This window comes from Triturus cristatus, chromosome 7 (genome assembly GCF_964204655.1).
Source record: "Triturus cristatus chromosome 7, aTriCri1.1, whole genome shotgun sequence".
In the NCBI taxonomy this organism is placed as follows: Eukaryota; Metazoa; Chordata; class Amphibia; order Caudata; family Salamandridae; genus Triturus; species Triturus cristatus.
In genome coordinates this window covers 946016489-946040166 of record NC_140590.1, presented here as the reverse complement: position 1 = coordinate 946040166, position 23678 = coordinate 946016489, and the positions used below count along the sequence as shown (strand labels likewise).

The window sequence follows — 23678 nt, the reverse complement described above, 5'->3', positions numbered from 1 at the left end:
CATGGCAGGGTACATGGTATTTAAAAGTGCGACATGTAGAAAAGCAATGTTAGCATGTCCTTACACGAGAGGTCTTCAAACTTTTTGATGCCGAGAACCCCCTGTCAAAATCTTTTAGGCATAAGGACCCCCCAAAAAATGTCTAGAACTTGGTACACCTCATCATTGACAACTATTGACAACCATAAAAGTCTTCAATTCCAATAGAAAATCATTTTTACAGTGGGGAAATAATATTAAACAGTGTTTAACAAACGAAAGATTAGTGGGTGTGGTCAAAGGTGTGGCTAAAAATAAAAGGCCTCATTTATGAGGAATTGGCCTAGGGCAGCGACGCAAGTCTTCTTGCTGCGCTTCCCTATGCCAATGTGAAAGGGCAGGAATGCACCTTATTTATGAAATATGGTGCATTCCTGTCCTTTCCCACTGCGTTGGTGCACAAATTGCTGCCTAGCGCCAATGTAGGCAGGATTGTTTTTGTGCAGGAAGGAGCCCCGAGAGGGGTTTTCCTCTTTCTTTGTGAGCTGCAGAATGCAGCACACATGGAAAGAGGAAAAAATACGAGGATGCATGAAAACATTTCTCCTCATTACGCCTGTGGGCATGTATAAGGTTTTGGCGCTGCCCCAGGTTTACATGGTTTTGTAAATCTGGGGCAGTGTCAAAATCGAGAGGTGTTGCATGGGAACACCCACCGCAATGCACATGGAACTCCTACTTGACAGACTAAAGCAAGGCAGTGACTTGCGCTGCTTTGTCTTACTCCATAAGTATGAGGCCACTCAGCCACGCAGGATGACTTTGCGTCGCCTCATTGATACGATTGCGACGCTTGTGCGGCCGAAACTTAAAAAAAGAATGATGCTCTGGTGGCTCAAGCCTCTCATAATCAGCCCCAAAATATTTTGATAGTTTTTTAGATCTTTCACCATCAGGTAGCTACATATAAAATAATGGGTAGCTTAAATGAAAAATACACTTCAAAAAGTTGGAAAAAGAGGGAAATGCACTGTAGTACATTAGGAAACCTATATTATTTAATGCACTGCAGAGGTCGGTGTGTAATCAGAGAGCCACAGAATTAAATTTGGTTGATGCAGTGGGGAATAGTGGCTTGTGGCCATTAATTTATTCTTGCATTACACACATAAGGTAGACTGCTACAAACTGTGCAAATAGTTTTAGGATATAATGGAGCTTCCAAAATGTAGATTTTAGTAATACTAGAACATAAGTAATGCTTTTTTTTGCATAAGTGTCCCTTTAACACCTCCTCAGAGGTACTAAGTGATTAAAAACATGCACTTCACAGCCCAGTTGTTAACTCTTCTTACTACCACTAAAAAAATAAAATACAAATCTTTGCCATCACAAAGCAACCCGCAAAACCGCTCCCAAGCACCATTTACATTTGCAGGTTAACACAAAACGCACGTTCATTCAGGCAAGCAGGCAGCCTGGCACAAAGGATTGTTTCACCTGTCTGCCCAGCCTCTTCATTTCACAGGACAGGAGACTCAATTACCTTCAGCTGAAGCTTTTTAACAACATCCCGAGCACATGTTTTAGATTCCAGGCACAAGTGAAGCCTCAAGTTGCTCGACCCCCTTCCCAGGACTCCATGGCCCCCCTGAGGGTCGCGCCCCACAAATTGAAGACCTTTGCCTTACACTGACTAGCACGCAAGAGCTATTTTTCACTGTGGCAGGCCTAGCTGTCCCATGGAGTACAGGTTAAACATTCTAATACTATATCTCAGGAATAGGATTAGCTAGAAAAATTAGTAAACAAGTTTTTAATAGTTATTACAAATCTAGTTCAATGCCAAAATCGGATTTTTTATAAATATTAAGATATTTACAGTTTCACTACCTGAGGTTCCTGGGGCCTAAATTTGCATTTCCTCCCCCACTTCTGCCAGCCAATAACTAGGTGTGAAAAAAGTGCCTTCAAGGAACAAATAACTGACTAGAATGGGGAGAAATGCCTCCTCTGAACCTAACAAACGACACCGGGTGGATGCTGCGAGCATCTTTTCTTACATTACAGTGTCAAATACCACTTGACAGGTCTGTTGGGTTCTACATATAACACTGGGAGCGCACTTGAAAGGAAGGAAAACAGGATAAAATCCCTACTTCTTTTCTTCCAGACTTCTGTCTCTGGGTTTACTGCTGGCACAGTGACTGTCCCAATCTGAATTTTAGTGTTGGTGTGATAGGACACTAGAGTGAGCAAAGTACACTCCTCACACACACACAGAGCCCTGACAGCACGTTTAGTGTGGCCCAATACTTTTGCCATCCTGAAAATGCGTCAGGTGCGTAGGTTTGGACCAAGGAACTTTCATACCATTGGTTAGGACGTGGTCAGTAGTCATTCCAACTCACTGGCACCCACTTCTGAACACTCCTGGACCTGGGGAAGATCAGAAGAGGACTGAACCTGCTCTCCGAGAAGGGCCCAGGAGGAATGGACCTATTCTGTCCTGTACCCAGAAGGAAGACTACAAGGACTACAAGGGTCATACAGCAGACCCTTCTTTTAAAGCTACAGGGACAAAACAAGCTACAAGAGGTGCTGTAGTCTAGTTCTAAGAGTTAACTAGCCAATACCTCATCTTGGGTCTAAATTGGTGAGCTGATGCCTACAATTTTGCACTACATAAAGCTGAAATCTTGGTTAATCACTTATACTTGCATGCTCATTCCCTGAAACAGGTCCTAAGCAATGCATTAAAAATACTATACCTGCGGGTTCATAACTTACAAGTTCAAAAATAGTTGTAGCGGTGTAAGGTAATACACAAGATTAACTGTTCCTAACACTTCCCCTTTATCTTGACCTTCAAGGCCAGATATGTCTCCAGATGTTATTAGAAAGCAGACATAGATAAAGACTTTAGGCATTAAGATCACAACTCACATTTAGTAAAAATAATATGAGTAATCAAGGAACTAAGCATAAACGAACCATCAACAGATTCTACAACCTGTTCATTTATAATCCATTTTCAAATCTGTTACCGCAAAGCATTTATAACAACGTTAAATGAGAAATCATTTTCATATTTCTCTATGTAAATAAATGTATAATTCAACCTTTTCTCCTCCTTGTCCTCTGTCTCCTTTTTCCCCTCTGAGACCCGGGAATCCCTGTTGAAGAGATTTTGAAATGTTCAAGAGCAGTATATAAGTCAATCAATAAATCATATCACGATGTCGCAAACATGTGTTTTTTACTAAAACACCAGGAATCTATTAATCCCATTCATTCATCTCAATGTTTTAATGGCTTAGCCCCAGTGATGGTGCACAGTACATTCTTTGCAGGTCCTACAACAGAACGGATTCCATGACACAGCCAGGATCAACCGTAATGTTCTCCATAGCGATTCAGCAGATACCAAAAGTCTTATGCCTGCAACTAGATTTTGCACAAAGCATTTGCAACTGGTCATCTGGTCTTTCTACCACATCTCAGAATAGATTTTGGTTTTCAAGACCCACAACAATGTTTGTGGAGCACGGGGAGGGTTTTCTGCAGAGCCAGTAAATATGAACCCCTTGAAGAAAAAAAGTGGCACTGCCTGAACATGTTGCTATTTTCCTATGCATAATTGTGCAATATGTACATTGCGTATGCTGAAATGACTCTGTATAGTGAGAAGTGCAAATTCACTGCTTCAAAACATGCAACTATCATAGGTTACTAGGTATACTCTCGGCAACGTTTGAGAGCGCCTTAAATTCATAAAACATCGGCCATGTGAAGTCATAAGCCTATGGGAGTACTTTATTCTGTAAAAGGGCTAATGAAAGAAGCGTTTCACTGACATGTTTGTCTATTTCGTACATTAATGTTGTCCTTAACATAAAATGAGGATAACAAATTTATCGAGTACTCACATCTAATCCTGGTTCGCCTTGTTTCCCCTGAGGTCAAGAAAAGAAAAAAAGTATATCGCCTTAGTTATACACTGTACCAGTTAGACAGTTACACCCAGAAAGCAGGTCTCTTCACTTGCCCCAGTTTGTTGAAGAACTGGTTTGTACAAGATTTAACTGTAAATGTTAAGCCTGGGCTGGAAATAGGCGCCTTGCTTAAAAAAGAAAATAAGGTGTACCACTTAGCCACAGCTACTAAAAGTTCGAGTCGGCTCCTTTGCGAGACAGTGCACAGCAAAGCATCATGGAATAGCTGCTCCATCTGTTGTTGTGGTGGGGCAAACAGAAGGGCTGGGTGCAGGAGTGCAGGGCAAATTCCATCGGGCCTGTCGCAATCACTCGGATATAACATGTCAAATCAAAACCCTGGATTCATTTTGGCAGGGTGTCGTGGCCCCCTTCCTTCCCAAACAGGATGGTGTCCGAAGCTAGAAAATTATATCTGGTTTAGCCTGGGTGATTTTTGGGCACCCCACCATTTATGACCAGTCCTATATCAAGACAACTACTGGTCTTACAGTGCGACCACAGATAGGCACACAATGGCACCATATTACAGGAAATGGGCTAAATAAAAGTCCTTGTTGCTAAAGGAAAATGACCACTCAAATGTCACTCTCATTGCAGGTGGTGGAGAGAGGATCCTAAATGTCTACCTGCATAGGCAGCATTAGATATTCAGGTCCTCTCCTCAAGACTTTTAAAGTGTGCGAGCTTTCATAAATGGTCGCCTAAGCAAGACTCCAATAAAAATGTAGGAACACCCATTTTAGAACGTGCATGTGCGAAATATAAATACAAAAAAACCCAATGTTAATCAAGTATTGGAAAAGCCAACTGATCTAGTATTGGCAGCCTGATAAAATGGCTAAAATGTTTGTATTTTTGTTTAATAGCTTAAGAAAATAAGAACAGGAAAAATAAAACATACAAGTCCATAAATACGGTATCCATTTGCTTGAAATATTTTTAATTACAAAAATTACCAAACCATAAACTTTTCACAGAACTGTGTGAGTGCTTCCTACTAACAGGCATGTGTATTTAGACGAGGTACAGAAACCATTTTTAGTTTAATGCATGTATATATATATATTGATCTATATATATATTTTTTTCTCGGCCCCCGCTTGACGAATCACCCCGAGACGTTCAGGATACGAGCGGACCGGAGCTGGCCAAAAGTTTGGAAAATTTTGCGAAGGTTCGTAAACCAGCGCCAGACTTATTGGGAATAGAATGTTGCGGATTTCCTATGGAAAATAGTTCCTAACAATAACTACTAATATATATATATATATATATATATATATATATATAACGATTCACTCCGCAACAAAGCTGAAAACAGCACACTCCTTCCGCATATTAAGAGGCACACTCCTTTAAGTGCATGGGGTGGTTTTTTCCAGGTACCAATGCTCGAGCCTGAAGCCTCACATCAAGGTCCTATTGGAACCTCGAGCCCAAAACAAGCTAACCTTTCATGCAGCTTCTGCCTGCCAAGCTCATTCTAGCCTCATGCACAAAGAGGTAAAATCAAAGCATTAACGTTTGAGGTAAAACGGGCAGACAAATAGGTGCCCATTTAGTGACTGATTTGTTCAAAGTGAAACTAGAAAACCTGCCTTAACCGCGGCTTACCCACTTTACTAAATTGGTGATTTTTGGCAAATATTTTATTTTACCGACCCTCCTTTTTCTTCAGTACACCAGATTTACAAAAACCTATTGTGTATAATTTAGTAGATTATAGTGGCGCTCTATCTAGAAGAATCTGGGCCACATACAGGGTTCACGTGACATCTGTCTTGCTACGTAGTTCACTAATGGCAATAAGGCCAGGATGGGGGCGGGGCAGATCAGTTCCAAGTTTATCTATAAACACTTTTAATAGGTACTTCTTAACGCAGTGGTATAATGTGACATATCAATCTCAATGCTTCCACATGCTAAAGAAATACACTTTTTTTTAATTTTGAAGAGACTTCCTCATATTTTATGTCATGTTTGTTGTGTGAATTACATGACAAACATTTTTAGGGTTCAGCTCGTACATGCACTCTATGAGCCAAGCCAGATCATTGGCTTTGCTTGCCCTGTTAAATTGTTGGCTCGCTCGCCTCTGACTCACAGGGCAAGACAGCCAATGACTAAAGTAGGCAGACCCACATACCTGGGCTCTATGCTTTGGTGGGACTGTGGGAATATGTGAATAACAGTTGAACAAAGCAATGAATGAAGAGGGCTGACCCAAACCACCTGTATATATGTATATATGTATGCATATTTTATTTATGATTTTTTTTATTACATAAGTTTGGCAAGCCAGCGATGTCTCTCTGCCAGCCCAAAAACAAGCCTCACGAACAGCCAGTGGCGGCTCGCCAAGAAAGTGCCGCTGGGCGGTGTGGGGGGTGGGGGAGAGGGGCAGGGTGGGGGTAGTAAACTCCGGCATACTGCAGAACGAAGTTAACTAAATAAATAAAGAAATGAAACAATCTACATTGCGCGCACTGCATCGCCAAGTTGGCGTTGCAGCACGCGCATTGTAAATTGTTTTATTTATTTACTTACTTAACTTAGTTCTGCCGTATGCCGGAGTTTACTACCTCCCACCCTACCCCGCCCCCGCCTCACTGCCTCGCAGCACTCCCTCGGCAAGCCGCCACTGCTAACAGCAGCAGGACCTGTTGTAATTTTGCAATGAGAGGATGGAGCAGCTTAGGTGTCGCCTCTGCTTTAATTTGTGTAATATCTGCTCACCCTCCCTACATCTTACTGCATTCTTCTCACCCACAAAACCATTACCTTCTTAACAATAAAACGTGCAACCGTGGGCTTCACATCAAACCCGCTCTAAATATGCCCTCTTTAAACTGCTTCGAGGAATCAGTAAGCATAATATACGCGACATAGTAGGCCTTTACGGTTTTCTATATGTAACCTTTCAATATAAATGTAATGTAAAAGGTATTTATAAAGCACACTGCTACTCCAAGGAGTGCTTTGGCACTCTGTACTACCAGTGGGGAGAAACTGAGAGAAGCCACATCAATCATGCAAAAAAAGCCATGTTTTCAACTTCTTCCAGAACTAGGGGGTAGCTGAGATGCATCGTAAACTCCAAATGGAGTTTATTCCAGAGAGAGAGTGCCAAAAATTAGAAGGACCTACCCCCTGTTCTGGACCTATGAATCGGAGGGATTTTGGACAGAAAAAGTTTGGCTGAGCACAGACACCTGGAGGGAGCATAAAAACGAATTCTTGCTCTCTGGTAGCCTGCGCCAGACTGATGCAGAGCACTGTGGATCAATAGCAAGGTCTTCAAAAGAATCCTCTTCCTAATAGGAAGCCAATGCAGCTCTCTAAGATAGGGGCAAACCTGAATTCTTAGAGGCAAGCTGAGAAGCATTCAGGCTGCAGCATTTTGGACCACCTGCAGCTTACTGATGGAGTAATCTGATAGTGCTTTCCCATAGTCAAGTCTAGATGTTATCAGAGCTTGTATTACCAATTTCCTAGCAGAGAAGGACAGAAAATGGAGGAACTTCCTGACCACTCGCAGCAGACCAAAGCAATTCCCTACTATTGCTTTAGACTGTGCCAGAATGGAGATCCCACCATCAAACTTCATACCGAGATTTTTAACAGAGCTAGTGTGGCTTAGTGGAGGGGGAGAATCCTCCGGCCAAAAGGACTGCCATGGCTCATCCGATCGTGTACCAAAGAAAATTAGCTCGGTTTTGCCCGCATTGCACTTAGGCTGATGGTGAGATAGCCACTGAAAAATGTCGGCCAAACAAGTTCTGATTTTTTCACCAGGGAATATTTCATTCCTACCCCAGGAAAAAAGTATCATCCTCATATGAAACAATTTTTGCACCCAGAGTCTCTGCCAAGAACGCCAGAGGAGTGAGGTATATATTGACTTATGTGGGGTTCAAAGTGTAACCCTGTGGCACTCCCACCTGTAGATCACCAGACCCCGACGCAACGGTGGACACCAGACCTCTTGACCTCTACCTTCCAGGAAAAAAGCCAGCCATTTCCACGCCTGCCCCCTGATCCTGAACGTTTGGAGATGTGCCAGGAGTGTGGAGTGTGGTATCGTGTTAAATGCTGCTGAGAAATCTAGCACAATTAGCGCAGCCCTGCCCCCGACATCTAAAGCACCCCTGGTGTCATCAACCACCTCCGCTAGAGCTGTCTCCGTGCTGCAACTGGGGCAACCTTTAATGCATCTAATTTACACTTTAATCCTAACACTAACTCTATATTCACATTTACTTGTAGGAGAACCTTAGTGTCAACAAATGAGAACCTGGGTAATATGACAAACCTTTTTACTCCTTCTAAATGAGAATTTCTTCAATAAAATACAGAGTACAAAAATAATAATTAATGATATTATTTTTGTTCAGATTTTACCAAAATATTTTCCAAGGTTTAACAGACTGATTCCATCGATAGCAGTATTGCTAAAAAAATTATACTTTTGTTTTGTGATTGGGAAAAGGACTTGCTATTTACAGCAACTCACTGTGTTAGTTGAATATCACTAGTTGTCACACCTGCTAAACACAGATACTCAGAGCGCTTACCTTGTCTCCTTTGGCACCGGGCAAGCCAGTAAGTCCCACCGACCCTGGCAGTCCCTAGAAGTACAATGAATGAATCATACAATTGCTACAATACAAAACAGGCGAATAATCTTTTGCTCAAACAAACAATTTGACTTACTGGTGGGCCAGTGAAACCTTTTTCACCACCGTCTCCTTTCTCTCCCTTATGGCCGTCGAACCCCTAATGGAAAAGAGGGTAACTTAGCAGAAGAAACATTTAAGTAGCCAATGCATTCAATAAAATAAGAATTACTTTGAGCACATTTTTAAGGTTCACTTCATGCAAAAGTGCAGAACAATTGACAATACTTCAGTAACTGAGCCAAAAAAGACTATAACAAGAAGTTAACATTTTATGTACTTGCAATGTTACTTTGCAGATGGCATTCCTCATCTTCAGGTAAATAAATATATTTTGCAACAGGAAAATTTTGAATCAAACGATGCAAGCGTAACTATGCAAGATTTGAAAAGCCTTCCTGTTTTCCGTGCTCCAATACATCTAGCACAAAGCTGTTTCACACCTTTTGTTTTGGGCAAGCCGTAAAATAAAGAAACGGCTCCCTACTCCAAAAACAATTGAATAAGGATCAAGGGAATGCAACCCTCCACTCCTTATTTATATTATGTTGCATTTTATTTTATTTTTTCTCAGTGATATAACACATCGCAAATTAAAAGCTGAAAAGTACTCTATTTGAAATCAACATTTCATTCCACTTCCTGTGTGTACAAACACATTAGGGGATCTACAGCTTCTTTTTTGTGTGCAGCTATTTTTAAAAAATGGCGGGGGGGAATTAACCTTACGAACCTCTTTAAATGCTAGAAGTTTGTAAATGTGCTATACCTCATCACATTGGAAAAAAATAGAAATATAACCTATAGGGAATAATTAAGAAATGTGAAATTGATATTTTCAATTCTGTGAAATCCAAGCATCCAATGTTTAACATTGTATTTCTATTTTCATGAAGATTCTTTTCTGATACCTTAATGAAACCGCCTGTACAAGATGACAGAAAGTATTGATACACCAGGTATGGGGCGACCAACCTCCGGAAGGAGTATGGCTGGCTGATTACGTGTAAAAGGGCATGTTGTCAGATAAAAATGCCTTTGAAGTTGGGTGGACCAACAGTAGAGTTAAAATCCCTCCTAAATGCAGGCCACTCCGAAGAGGAAGGCCTCAAGGCCTTTTAGGCACCTGTACAAGCCTCTTTGTAGTCCCAGATATGCAAGAACTGTAACTCAAGTTCTATGAGCCAGGGGTATAAAGGCAGGGCCGGAATGGCCGTAGTGGGCACCGGGCAATCCCCCGGTGCGCCGCACAGGTGGGTGCTGGTTTTGGGCCCCTGGGGGCCAGTTTTGTTACAGGGCCGTTTTTGCAGCATAGCATCCCAAAATGAGATAAGGGGGGGGGGGCACTGGTTTTGCCAGCCTGGGTACTGGCCAACCTCTAAATCAGTAAAATATATGTGACCCCATGCCTGTATGTATCTGGTAGAGCCGGAAAACCTGGCAGAGGTAGCCACCATGCGTGGTCTCAGTCACACGAACTCTAGCAAGCCTTACCAGTGTCCAGTGTCTCATGAGTGATTTTTAGAACGACATGTAACAAATACATTGTGTCACACTGAAATTGTGCTGTGAATGCGGTCTCAAAGTAGTTTGATTTTTAAATCCACACAAGAAACTTGAACGTGCCCATCATGAGACTGAAATCACCCACGGAGCAAATTGGTAGGTTGTATAGAAGTTCAGCATTTCCATACAAGACCTCAAGTTCCCAAGTAGATTTCGCCGTCCAGCTCTATAGCAGAATCAGAGAATGTTTTTAATCAAAAGTTGATAATTTCAGAGCTCTATCAGAGCCATTAACCTGCCTACTGTGTTTCCAAATATTTCTTCTCATTCACTCCCATCTTGATCACTCCTTTGGCAATCCTTTGCTGCCTTGGATAGGTTGTAGCTCTCTGGCATGTTCTACAGTGGGATCCCTATATGATCTATGTCCTGCTATGCATTTTAAAGAGCATTCTGAAGTCTTGTCTTCGAACTAATTTGCAAACTTTCTGTGAACACAGAATATATTATATACACATATGTAGAAGTCTCTCCTGGCTTTAATATTGCTGTGCCCGTGCTCAAGAAACACACACATTTCAGGCTAATCTCTCTGCTTTCTTTCAGTTTCAAAGCTGTATAACCATTTGTGACCTCTTCACTAACCCAGACTCGGGTCCTGAAAAACAACAAATGTTTTGCTTTTTTTTGTTTTTTAGAAAGGCTTATTTCCTTTTAGAGGGACACTGGTAGGTGTTTTGGACAACCTTATGATGGCCACTGACAATCGCAGTATCAATGCACTGACCTACTTAGATGGATCAACTGCATTTGATACGGTCAAGCACGTCATTCTCATTAACTCGTTTCTGGCGTACTGTCTAGATTTTCAAAAAGGTTGGTTCAGATTTTCTAAAGTAATCTTTCAGGTTGTGTCCACATCTCCTTTTGTCTCTACACCGAGGTGCTTTCCGGTGGGACCCCCTCAGGGTTCCTCCTTCTGTCACCTGGCTCTTTTATATGCATGCCAAGTGTTCCGCGTGCTCATTCCTTCCCATGTATTGCATTTATATATGTATATGGATGATACTCCAACTCTTCTCTAACTAGGTGAGGACGGTGGCATTGCCAAGCCTGTGAAGTCTGAGACTGGGTAGGGGACAGTTGGTAAAGACTTAATATGGGCAAAACTGAAATCATTGTGTCAGGTCTTAGGAGGACCTGTGGGGATGCACTTTCTGCCTTACTAAATTATGTGATTGTCTGACCCCTTCTAAAATTTAAAAAAATCTAGACTTGATTCTGCTCCATGACTCCCTGAAAAAAAAACATTCTGTGACTACAGACGAGTGCCGGCTCGTCACTCTGATAATAACTACCATCTTGCGATCCTTGGCTTCCATTAGCAGTGCAATGATCTTTGCACTGTCATGATTACACAACGTAGTGGTGTCAGTAACTTTGGAGTTACAGGAAATAAGTTGAAATGCTGTTTGCTTATCGCAAGTGGAGCGCTAAATATGGCGATAATCAGGATCAGTTAAAAGTGGCGTACGGAGCGGAGAACGCCACAACAAAAACAAACTAAATCAAATCTCACAGGAAGCAGAATTTTGGAATCTGCAGCCATCTTGGAAGTTGCTGTACAAAATAAAAGTATCTTGTTCCCACGAGCAAGGACACTTCTGGGAGGTTGATAGAACAAACTACAATAGAAGGCAAGAAAGTAACAATGGCATAGATGTTGTTGCCTTTTTGGGGGACACGAACACCAGAACTAATTGATGTCTTCAGGTTTCACCCAGAGCAGGAGAGAAGAGTATTTGGATGAGGAAACAGGTATGATTCTGTTTTACAGATGTGTTGAGTGCGGCCTCTCAAAAACAGGCAACAGATTGCTGGACAAGACTTTTGTGAGCATGCAGATTTCATACAAAGATGGTAATGATTAACTTGGAAATCATTCAATAAAAACAGCAACAGTAACGTTTCACACAATAGTCAAACACTGGATAAAGAGAGCCATTCTCATCTGCGATACATCTATGAAGCCCCATCCTTCATTCCTAGAACTGGCTGGCTGTTCTCGAACATTCTACGCACTCCTCTGACGGGATAACCCCAGGCTAGCCTCAGCCGTGATGGAAACTTCTGGTAATGCGTCAGTGTATGATTCAGCTGTGATAACGTGTCCGGGGTCAGGATTTATACTGTTAGCGAGGAGGTATGTGGCATACAACTGAGGGAGGAGAGTAGCTGAGCTGGAATTTTAACTTAATTAAGGACAAACCTTGCTAATAGATGTTCAAATGTAACGTTCTGCAAGATCTGCATGGTTGACTCACCTGCGGCCCTTGAATTCCTGGAAGACCCTGTTAAAATGAAACAACGAGTGTTCGTGAGAGCAAATTCAATACGTGCACCCTTGAAGACATAGCCAGGGCCCAGGTGGACGGGTGCTTAGCTGATCATTTATGCTTCTTTCTGTTTGCCAGCAAGCAGCAAGCAATTCTTTACATCGTAAAATGCACTTTCTAATCTTGCCCAGCATCGTATAAAATGATTCTTAACGGAGCATGAGGAATACTTGGTTCTTACTTTTTTCTTTTAAGTTTTTTTTGTTTCATTATTTATTGTGTTAACATTATTATTTATTGATGAAACACGAACTTCATTTAAATAAGGATGACTTCAAAAGCATTACCACCTCTTCCTTTTTGGAAAGCTATTCAAAACTTTTTTGAAGAGGAAGGCACAAATATGGTAATGGAAACCTTTTGTCGATTAAATTAGAAATCATGAAATGCTCATGATTAATACAACTAAAATCTTTAAATTAACCCTTAAAAATCAAAACCAGGCCACGCCACTTGACAGTTTCCCTGCTTTCTCAAACCTGCCCCCCCCTCCCAACAGCCAATCCACATTATCCCTCACAATGGTGAATATGTTCTTTCCAAATTCCACTTTCCATGCCCGCTGCAGCATTATTCCTAGAATGCAAGGCTCCCAGCGACCCGTGATCAAGAAAAACATGCAATGACCCGAAAGACCACACACAAGTGCTAGAGTGATGCATGCAGATGGCACTGGCCCCCACAATAAACACTTACTATTTGTCCTGGGGGCCCTGGCGGGCCAGGTGGTCCTTGTTCAGGTATAATCTGCACACATAAAAAACGATTTATAGATCAAACTCATGAAAAAGGCAAATTGATAATACAGATACACAATTTTCTGGAACATTTACAAACCAAACAAGACGTTGCACTCCCTCCCGGTTATGCAGGCAATCGCCATTACCAAGTGACCGAGTTACTAAAGTCAGTAGTAGAGCTTCATGTTCGTTATGGTCAGCAGCTGTCATCGTGTAGAGCTGGGTTCTCCAATGTCAGTCCTGGAGGGCCGGATCAATGACAGATTTTTTAATGATAACTACATTTATCTAAATGTGGATATGCTAAAAAACAAGCACGGGTCACGCCCCACAGGACCGACATTGGAGAACCCTGATGTAGAGCAATGCAGCATATATCGATGGGTTGTCATGGAGACCTATTGTTCGCAATCAACAGGCAGATAAAGGGCCACTCGTTTTTCAGCTCTATCGTCAAGTGAAATAGTGCATACCTGAAATGAAATAGCTCTGTTAAAGCCGCAGCCTGTGATTGATTAGTAACTATCATGCATGTGTGTATGATTATCTTATTTATGATCACTAACTATTAGTCCTAGTTTTCTGTGCCACAGTCTAGTGGATGAATCTAGGGCTGGGAAAGAGGTAGCCCTGCAGTCCCAGGACATTTCGCACAGGATTGAAACTCCCTCCTGGACTCAAGGCTACTTGTTACCGGCCAAGTGAAAATTCTTGCTGCCATACCCAAGCAGTACCCGCTTGGGTAAAGACACAGGGTATACTGGAGGATGGTGAGGGAGGGAGCCAGTGCTGTGACACAGAAGAGTAAGACGTGCTGCAAAGGAGAGACTACTGGCATAATGTCACTAGGTTCTCATTACGAGAAGTGGCTGCTTGTTCTTGTGCGGACACTGGTATGCTCAGGTGATCGGCACTAATTTGCAAGACAGCGCTGTCAATTAGGAGAATAAAAGCAAAAATAATCTGGTCCATCTACAGCACCTTTATGGAAGGAACCTACTATAACGAGTCGTCTCTTCAGGCATTATTACCCAACCGCAGTTGGTGATGATTTAATCAATGCTGCTCAGGGGCGTACCTTCAGGGGCTGCGTTTGGGGTTGTACACCTCCCTAAAAAAAGTTTTTTCTCGTAAATACTTGAGTACAGGTGCTTTCAGTAGGGTATGGTGAGGATTCTGTTGGATTTCAGCTGGAATTCTCACATACACAGACAACAAGCATTTGCAATGCAATTGGTCTCGCATTTGCGAAGTTTAAGCTATTGGCATTGTAAATGACAATGCCTTTTATTTATCTGTTTTGATAATTAACACATAGGTAAAAGGCATTGTCATTTACAATGCCAATAGCTCATACTCATGTAAATGCAGGACCTATTTAATTTCAAAGAAGCGGCCGCCATTGTCCCGGCTGCTTGGAAAGTGAAAGTGTGCATGGCGAGCTGAATGTTGCAGGAAAGGATGTCGGGCCTGCAGTAGGAGAAACTCATTAAAGAAAATAGTGCTTACAGACTAAATAACACTTACTGTGTAACAAAGTAAAATGGCCAGGCCTCATGGGAAGTTACAAATGAAGACAAGATGGTACTAAGGATGGAGTAACAAGCCTATTAACGATCATAAGCCAGCATTTACGAAGGACTAGGGCACAAGCCAATGGACAAATATGGATGGATAGTGGGCGGTGCTTCAAGTCCATACTCGAATACCACACGCCGAGCAGAGCAGCGCATGCGCTGCCAAGGCTCGACCTAGAAGCTGCACACATACTCTTTCCCTCCGTTTTGAAACTCTTCAAAAATGTTGTTTATTCCTAGAAAATATTATGTTTTCTCTCACTTAGTACGCTTACCAATCCGCGTTCCTCTTCCTTTCTACTGCCCCCTTACCCCCACTCTCATGCACGCTGCTTGTTGTGTAATGTATTTTAACATAACATGCCAGCCTGATTGTGGGAAAATCTGAAGTTCACACCAAGCTACAACCCTGATGCTGCTAGGATGAAGGCTCAACGATAATGCCAACATCATAAGGAAAAATGAATGAATTGAGCCTACGGAAAGGACGATCAGCATACTAAATTACAATGCAGAAGCCAGGGTTTTTTTCGTGAATGCGGAAGCATTTCTTTGCAGCACTGCAAGCGTCAAATAATTGTATGTGTGTGAGAAGGTGCAGCTACTTAAAGTGTAATCTGTGGCACCTGTGTTTCAGAAGGCCACAGTGAGGTTACAGTTGGCCACAGGCTTAATGCCTAGTAAGCATTATATAAATGCAGACATTATACCATAGTATATATCTAAATACATTTCTGCTTGGTGACTGATTAGATTGTTTTCTGGAAATGCATTTCTGGTAGTGTTGACAGCTGCAGAATCCACACAGCTGCCATTAAGCAAGGATCCCAACACCCCCCTTTCATTTTTCATCAAAACGCAAAGCAAAATAAAAGGAATTTGGAACCACATTGCAATAAAATTCACCCAATGTGTAACTTACCAATGTCTCGATTACTCCTTTTGCACCAGGAACTCCCTGTGGGATACACCATCTACAGTTAATTCACTGATATTCATCATCATATTCATAATCTTTATTTGGTCATTACGACCATAAAAGGGCAAGTACTTACAGTACAATGATCCAGCAATAGATACAAATCAGAAATTCGTTGAATAGAACACATCAATTGCCAATAGATTTGAGTCATCATTGTTAGAATATTAGAACAACATTAAAATAATACAATCTATTATTTCTAAAACATATACCCCACTTACAGTACAAAGAAAAACCCACCGAGCATCAAAATTTGATCAGTATGCATGGATAAAAACATAGAATTATTGTTTTAAAACCTAATCATATGAAATTAGTAAAAATATAAAAATGCACACTATCGCGTCTTAGACACATACCTTCTGATAATCCACATTTTCCAGAAAAACTCAGCAATTCCACATGTTTCTGAAGGCCTACAATCTGATTTCAGGATGTGAAGCGCTTCCTGGTGGCAAAGAGTTCCCAACAATCTACAAACAGGGGCTAGCCACTTGTATCTCAGGAGATTATACAGAGGGCAAACAAAGAAGATGTGGCTAATTGATTCTGTCACTAGGGGACAAACTAGGCAGTGCTGTGATATAGGCGAGGATCGCCGCCAAGCTGCTGTAAATGAGTTCACAGGAAGGGAACCAAATCTAAATTGGATGTAGAGTTTCCTATCCTGTCGAATAGTGAAGAGCGCCATGTATTATTCATAGGTGCTTCGCAATTTACATTTCGTGAATTCTAGTGTGAGACGACCCAGAGATGGTTGAGTGACAAAAGTCTGCACTGCCCAGTTCCAGTATTGGTTTTTAACCAAACCTTTACTAGGCGATAGACTGACATCTTTGGTTTCCCAGGAGCTCCCCAAACCTATCGCTGAGAGTAATGACCTGACTTCGGTGAACCACCCAATTTTCTCAAAACGGTCAAGCTTGGAAACTTCAACAAGCGCTGTGGCAGAATAGGAAAGCTTGGGGGTTAATTTCAGGCGCAGCCTAAAGAGCAGGGGCGGAGCCTCACTTTATCCGCAATTGAACATCTACCAATATCTAGCCGTAGTGGTTGAAGTGGGGTAATCTGGGGAGGGAGCATATAGGTCTTAAAAATGTATTCTCTGTGACTAAGAGAACTTCCATGTTTTCAAATCCCCAGAGTTCAGCCCCATACAAGGCTGAACCCGCTACCTTATGATCCTAAATCTGGAGTGGGGCAGTTATTAGCTTAGTTTGGGAGGTTAAAGACTCCTTAATCAGTGCCCCAATGGTCTGCCTCTGCTGAAGGTTCCGCTTTATAATGTGATCTTTCCATGCCATTTTCTCAGACAAAGTTATGCCCAGATAATCAAAAGTGGCCCCTCTCTCAAGAGGGATCCCCCAGCAGCATTTTACCTTTAAATGTTTTGTGGGGATTCATCAGCAGAAGTTTTGTTTTTGAGGTGTTAACTTCCAGACCTCTTAATCCACAAAAGGCCACAAAGCGGTCCAGGAGCAGTTGCAGACCACTAAGTGTTTTAGACACTAGCAACGTGTCGTCCGCAAACAATAAAGTTGTTACTTTGACACTCCCCCAGCACAAGGGTGTCAGCTGGTACTTCCGCTAAATATCGGACGACTCCGTTAATGAATAATGAAAACAGAGTGGGGGCCAGCACACAGCCCTGTTGGGCCCCCTTGTTGACACTAATCAAATCTATCAACTGGCCCTGGTCTCCCCAACGAACCCATGTGCAGTTGTCTTCATGGAGGCGGACAACCAACGCAAGGATCTCAAGAGGAAGACCCAACTCCTGCAGAACACACCACAGCTTGCACCTAGGAATGAGGTCAAAAGCTGATTTCAAATCAATTAAAGCAATGTAGAGAGGCTACCCTGTTCAATCATCCACAGTTTTCCAGGCCAATAAACTAAAACGAAAGCTTTATTCCTTACGATGGATAAGTGTAATTTCAGCTATAGTCAATACTAGGAACTTCAGCAACCGGAGCCCCTGATCCAGTGTATACTGTGGTAAACTGATCATACCAGGTGGCTATGGAGATGATGTTGGTAGGTGGCCTCGGTATTTCTGCCTCCCCCCTCACCACTAAAAGCCAAAACTGTTGAGTCTTTCTTCTGGCAAGCATTGCTGATTTGAAGCCATCGATCCTCGTCCCAGGTAGAGCTGTTTTTAATGCATTGGCAAAGTGGGCTCTGGCCCAGGGCCCCAGCCTCTCAGGGGGCCCGCAGACAGAGCTAGCTCTGCTCTACAAGGATTCTTCCCCTGATAACCTTCAGTAATTCTTACACAAATTATTTTAAATACCGTTTTCCTTTAATTTATTTTTAATGTGAATGATGTCTAAGAGTCTATTAGGGACATTTTAAATTGAAATGAGCTGTTTATATTCCATGCAACCGCCATAAAAAATTCTTTTAACTCAAATCAGGCAGTCACAGAAATTACTATAGTAATATTAGTGAGCTGCTGCTGTGTTAAATATTGGAAACACAAGACACTATCCCTGAATATTAGATACAAACACATTGAAAATTTGGACGAGTGTGCCTATGCACTGTCAGTGACCTCGCTAAAGAGGGCATTAAAGAGCTGAAACTGGATCATAAATTCAAAGCTGTTCTGAAAAGAGGCCTACAAAATCCGTTTGGCCCAGGGCCCCCAAAATCTTTAAGATGTCCCTGGTCCCAGGCCCTTTTTGCTTTAGCCAAGGCTACCTTATAACTTCTCCTTGCCTCTCTTAATTCTGACAGATCATTTTCTCTGATGGCAGTAGCCAGTTTAGATCTTAAGTTTCTGCACTTCTGGTTGAACCAGGAGAAGCGTGGTCTGGCAGATTTGAGCTAACCCTGGGGCCGATGGAGCATACTAAAGTAGGACGCCAACTGTTTAAAAAAATCTGTATGACATGCCGTAATCTTGGTAAACCCATCCTGCTTCTCAAGCAGACTATGCAGCTCACAAGAGCTATCTAAGAGGTTAGACTTCATATTTTCAAGTTTCGCTATGTCAGTAGCTACTCGATCCCATTTGAGTTGCCTAGTGTCGTTTGAGGGACAGACCTCTCTAGTTATAAGAGTAATACTTGGAACACTGTGGTTTGTGACCCAAACTGGTGACATGGTGAGCTCTAGGGGATTTTGGTCGCTATCAGTAATTGTTCTGACCACCATATCCGTCACACCAGACCACAATTTAACATCTAGTCAAATACAATCAATGCGGCTCATGTTTGCTGTTCTATTATGTGAAGTCGCCCCCATCTTGTCAGACTTAGTACGCCTATTTGCTGCCCTAAGCCCATATTCGAGGGTTAGTGCATGAAGCTGCAACGCTGTGCATGTCCATTTTTTAATGGGTGGTAGGACAAGCGGGGGTACATTCCATAGCTGGTCGAGCTTGCCACTGTCAGTTATGTCCTCTGCGTCTAGGGGTTCATAGGCGACATTAAAGTCTCCTGCAATTATTAATGGTGCTAGGGACTCCCTCCCCTCAAGATAGTCTTCTAGCATTTGGATAGTAGATGACCTACAGCCAGCCTTGGGGCCTTGGGCATAAACAATAAAAAGATCTTGCCCAGCACCATTCCTGCCCCTAATATGGAGAGCTAAAATATCTGGGCTGGTAATCCTGAGCTCATGTATAGTACAGTGGAGCTCAATTTTGACCCAAATCAACAGCCCCCTGGCAGGCCGGTCTTGCTTTCTAGTAACTGCTGGGCGACAAAACGTCACATACCCAAGGATAAAAACTGGAGTAGTAGACCAGGTTTCCTGCAAAATGTATACATCATATTGCTCTATATATTGAACCCTTTGTGCAAGTGCCCCCTTAAGCCTCCCTCTGGCTACATTCCATGATAATATACTAAGCTTTGATGCAGAGCCTCCTACGGATTGGCACGGAGAGAAGATCCCATCCATAACACAGCTTGACCACAGGTCTACAGTTGCATCTCGTAATGATGGAAACCCCTTCGAGGGTACCAGTGGTGACCTGTGGCCGATCTTGGGGCCCTTCACTTGTATATTTTGGGTTTGGTAGCATATAGTCAATACGCGGCCTAGATTTTTTACGTGCCAGTCAATCATTGGTGGCAAGTGGTGAATCAGAACCCAATAAAATGCCACATTGGTTGATGGTTTGAGACTGAACTAGCGTGGTAAAGGGTCTGTATTTTAGTTGAATACCAGTAGGAGTAGGTGAACAGGATCTTGCCTCTAAAGCCACAAGGATATGGGTTAAGTTCCCATATTTGAGGTGTAATTTGATTCAGTCCGTTTGAGAGGTGTGGTCAGATAATCTTTTAGCCCATAAAATATCCTCCCTGATAACAGATCTACACCCCCTCACTTTGCGGATCCAGTGTATGGATTTGTTGATCAGGGAGTCTTTGCCTTTGGATTTTATGTATGATGGAATTTTGGACACATGCATCATATATATACTCCTACCAGGACTTTGGGCCTGATATTGGCTATAGTTGGATGATTGTCTACTAGAAGCTTGGGTTCTATCATAGCTTCGCAAAGCATTCTTGCTAATAATGGTGACAGGGTGCCGAATAGGAATGGGCATTAAAGGAACTATGTTGTTCGGGGCATTACTAGGTTCTTGAGAGCGACCAGTTTCCGGCTTGGAGTGGTGTATTGTTGGGGTGCCCATCTCTTGAAAAAGCTTAACCTGGTCCATATGGGCTATAATTAGTGCCTTAAGTGAGGTGACTTCGGCCCTTAGATCTAATACAGTTGCAATCATATCCTGATCCCCTAATAGTATCCCATCTAGGATACCCTTGGTCCTTCGATCAATTTTACTTTCCACTACAGGAGCAGGGGCAAGTCCTGTAGGAGAAGTGCCCCCCACCAACTCAATCTCTTCTCCTTGTTTGTCGCAGGCCAGGTGCGGAAGGGGAAGGAACCTATTTGTTAGAACAATATTGGTATCGGTAATAGTATCAGTGTAACTATGGCTTCATCTACAGCAGTTATAGAAGTTGAGGAGACCCCTCCATCTACTGCATCGGTTGTGATTAGGCTCTCAATACTGTTTGAGTGGCTTGGGGAGGGGTATTTTTGTTACTGCATGTATTCCGCTTGGAGAAAATGGCGGGTAAATGTCTCACAGGAATAGAATTGGGTTTGGGGTCAAGATTGGGATTAGGATTTGCGCTAGTTGGACACAATGACTTGACTGGGGGGTGCAAAGTATCTAGTGTAGCTGGAGGAGTGGCGGGGGCTAAGATCTCTTTGCATTTCTCTAGTAGGTTGTCAATACGATCCAAAACATCATTGTTTGCTACTGACACAAACCAGTTTTCATCTAGTGGCCTATGGGCGACGCCCTTCAGTCCCGCCCGCACCATCACTAGTTACAGGTTTTCTTTTGCCCATGGTTTAAGGTTAATAACAATATATACTATAAGGATGAAAGTAGGGCTATAAAGAGTTCTTAAAATAACAGAACAATCAATACAGTCAATAAGGTGACACTGTCCACGTAAGGCCAACAAGTGTCTTACTTCAGCCAAGCTAAAAGCTAAAAAGAATTCAAATACACTAAGTGTCGCAGCGGGGCCTCATGGCCAAAGATATGCACCTCCAGGTGCAGGAAGAAACGTCAGATGCGCCAAAGGCTCCTGGGGTCTGTGGTTCCATGCCCCAGGTCAGTGTAGGAGCATCCCACGCAGCGGGGCCTCAAGGCCCAAAGATATGCGCCTCCAGGCGCAGGAAGGAGCGCCAGATGCAGCAAAGGCTCCTGGGACTGTGGTTCCATGCCCCAGGTAAGTGTTGGAGTGTCAAACTGTTATTGCATCCGCAGGCTCCTCATAGAAGGTGGTCCAAAGCATGTCATGGGGGAGGTACAGGCACGGATGTTCTTTGCTGCCAGAGCACAGGCTGGGCAGTGATCGGACACGGTCAACCTCGGGAGGATAGGATCTAAGGGTTTGGCTCAAACCATAAAACTGCTGCCAGGGCCTCCTGCCTCACACACCCCTTCACTGCCGTTTGACGTGTGTTTGTTGCCTTTCACTGATATTGTCCTGACAGAGATCAGTTCAAGTCGTACACGCCTGATGTTCTGAAGGAGGGGAGTGCAAGGCATGAACATCTGATGCTGTGAAGGATAGTTGTGTAAGGTATACTCACCGTATGCTGTGAAGCAGAGAAGTGTAAGGCAAGCACACCCGAGTTCTGAAGGAGCTTAAGGCATACACACCTCCTGCTCTGAAGGACAGGTGGGTAAGGCATGTGTATCTCATGTATTGATGGAAAGTAGTACATGGCATGCACACCTGTTACCCTAAAGGAGAGGAGTGTAAGGTATAGATATCTAGGTCCATATAATTCAACGGACACACTGTCCCTGCTTGTGCCACGGCGCACCTTTAAACAGGTGGACATTGTTCAAACAGAGATAGTGCACCCAACTACAATCAATGTGCTACTTGCAGGGCAGCTGTGAACTGGTGCCTGCTCTCAGGGCAGCACATTAGTAATAGATGAAGCAACTGTATGAAGTAGCTGGTCCGTCTTTCACTGTGCAGGTGGCACACACCTCCACTTCAAAGGATGGAGATCCCACTGCAGGCATGTGAGGGTGTGACGGCACCTGCCTGCAAGGGGCATTCTTGGGTGTCCACAGGACACCCTTTCCCTTTTGCAGAGGGGTGCCCTAAGGGGTGCACTCACTGTGCATCACTTCTTTTTGCGCACAGTCAGTGCGCCTCCTGATGGCCTCTTGTCCTTTGCATCCACATCCATAGTATTGGGTAGGAGCAGAGGCAAAGTGTTGATCTCATTCACCTAGGGCCACAGCCCCATGCACATCGGAGAAAAAGTATTTTAGATATCGCTGGTGATATATGTGCACCAACTCTATATTGTTGCAATAAGGGGCACATAAGCTGGCCTCTTGTGTAGAACAACAATTCCCCAGTGGCACAGAAAATGGTGCACATGCCGATTGCTGAATGTAATACTACTCCTGATGCTCTAACTGAAAGAAGTGTAAGACTTGCATGTCTTATAATATGATGGAGAGGAGTGCAAGACATACAGATCAGATGCTCCAATAAAGGTGATGTAAGGCATACAGACCTGATGCTCCAATACAGTGACGTGTAAGGCATACAGACTTGATGTTCTGATGGAGAGGAATGCTAGGCATACACACCTGATGCTCCAGCACAGCAGAGTGTAAGACGTACAGACTTGATGCTTTGATGGAGGGGAGTACAAGCATACAGATCTGATGCTCCTATATAATGAACTGTAATACATAGAGACATGATACTCTGATGGAGAGGAGCATGAGGCACACAGACCGGATTCTCTGATGAAAAAGAGTGCAAGTCATACAGACCTGATATTCTGAAGAAGAAAAAGTCTTCTCATTCAGTTGCTCTGTCAGACTTTTTTCGCTAAAATTAAAAATACCTGTTCTCTAAAGCAGTGATGATAGACATTGGAGGGCTGAAAGCTACCGACATGCCACGTTTCAAAGTAAAACATGTGAGATAAATGTGCATCACATCTTGCATTGGATTTAGCCCTCATGAACCATCTTGGACCCTGCTTCTTCAGAAATTACTTTCCTCAAGGTTCCAAACTTCCTCATAAAATTTGTGATGTGTATGCTGGGCCATACGAATGAATCTAAGAATGAGAAACTAGTGCAAACAAAACACTTTCCTTCCTATCATGCTCTGCATCTGGGTTTCTAAATCAAAGTTCTGCTACAAAGTAGGATCCTGAGACAAAATGTATTACATCTTTATTTAGACTAATTTAACGGAAGTGCAACTATTAGGTTAAAACAATACAATGACTTAGGGG

At 42.9% G+C, this 23678-nt stretch overlaps 1 protein-coding gene across 7 annotated transcripts in view; it reads right to left on the bottom strand.

Annotated features, from left to right (window-relative positions):
• LOC146810895 (uncharacterized) overlaps window positions 1-23678 on the bottom strand; it is a 403292-nt gene that overhangs the window by 40369 nt on the left and 339245 nt on the right. For all 7 annotated transcript variants that reach the window (XM_085617937.1, XM_085617940.1, XM_085617938.1 and 4 more), the window contains 7 exons: window positions 15795-15830; window positions 13252-13302; window positions 12484-12510; window positions 8691-8753; window positions 8552-8605; window positions 3909-3935; window positions 3102-3155 (listed from right to left, as the gene is read on the bottom strand). In XM_085617937.1, the coding sequence (XP_085474063.1) occupies window positions 3102-3155; window positions 3909-3935; window positions 8552-8605; window positions 8691-8753; window positions 12484-12510; window positions 13252-13302; window positions 15795-15830 (312 nt within the window). The remainder of the gene's footprint in view (window positions 1-3101; window positions 3156-3908; window positions 3936-8551; window positions 8606-8690; window positions 8754-12483; window positions 12511-13251; window positions 13303-15794; window positions 15831-23678) is intronic.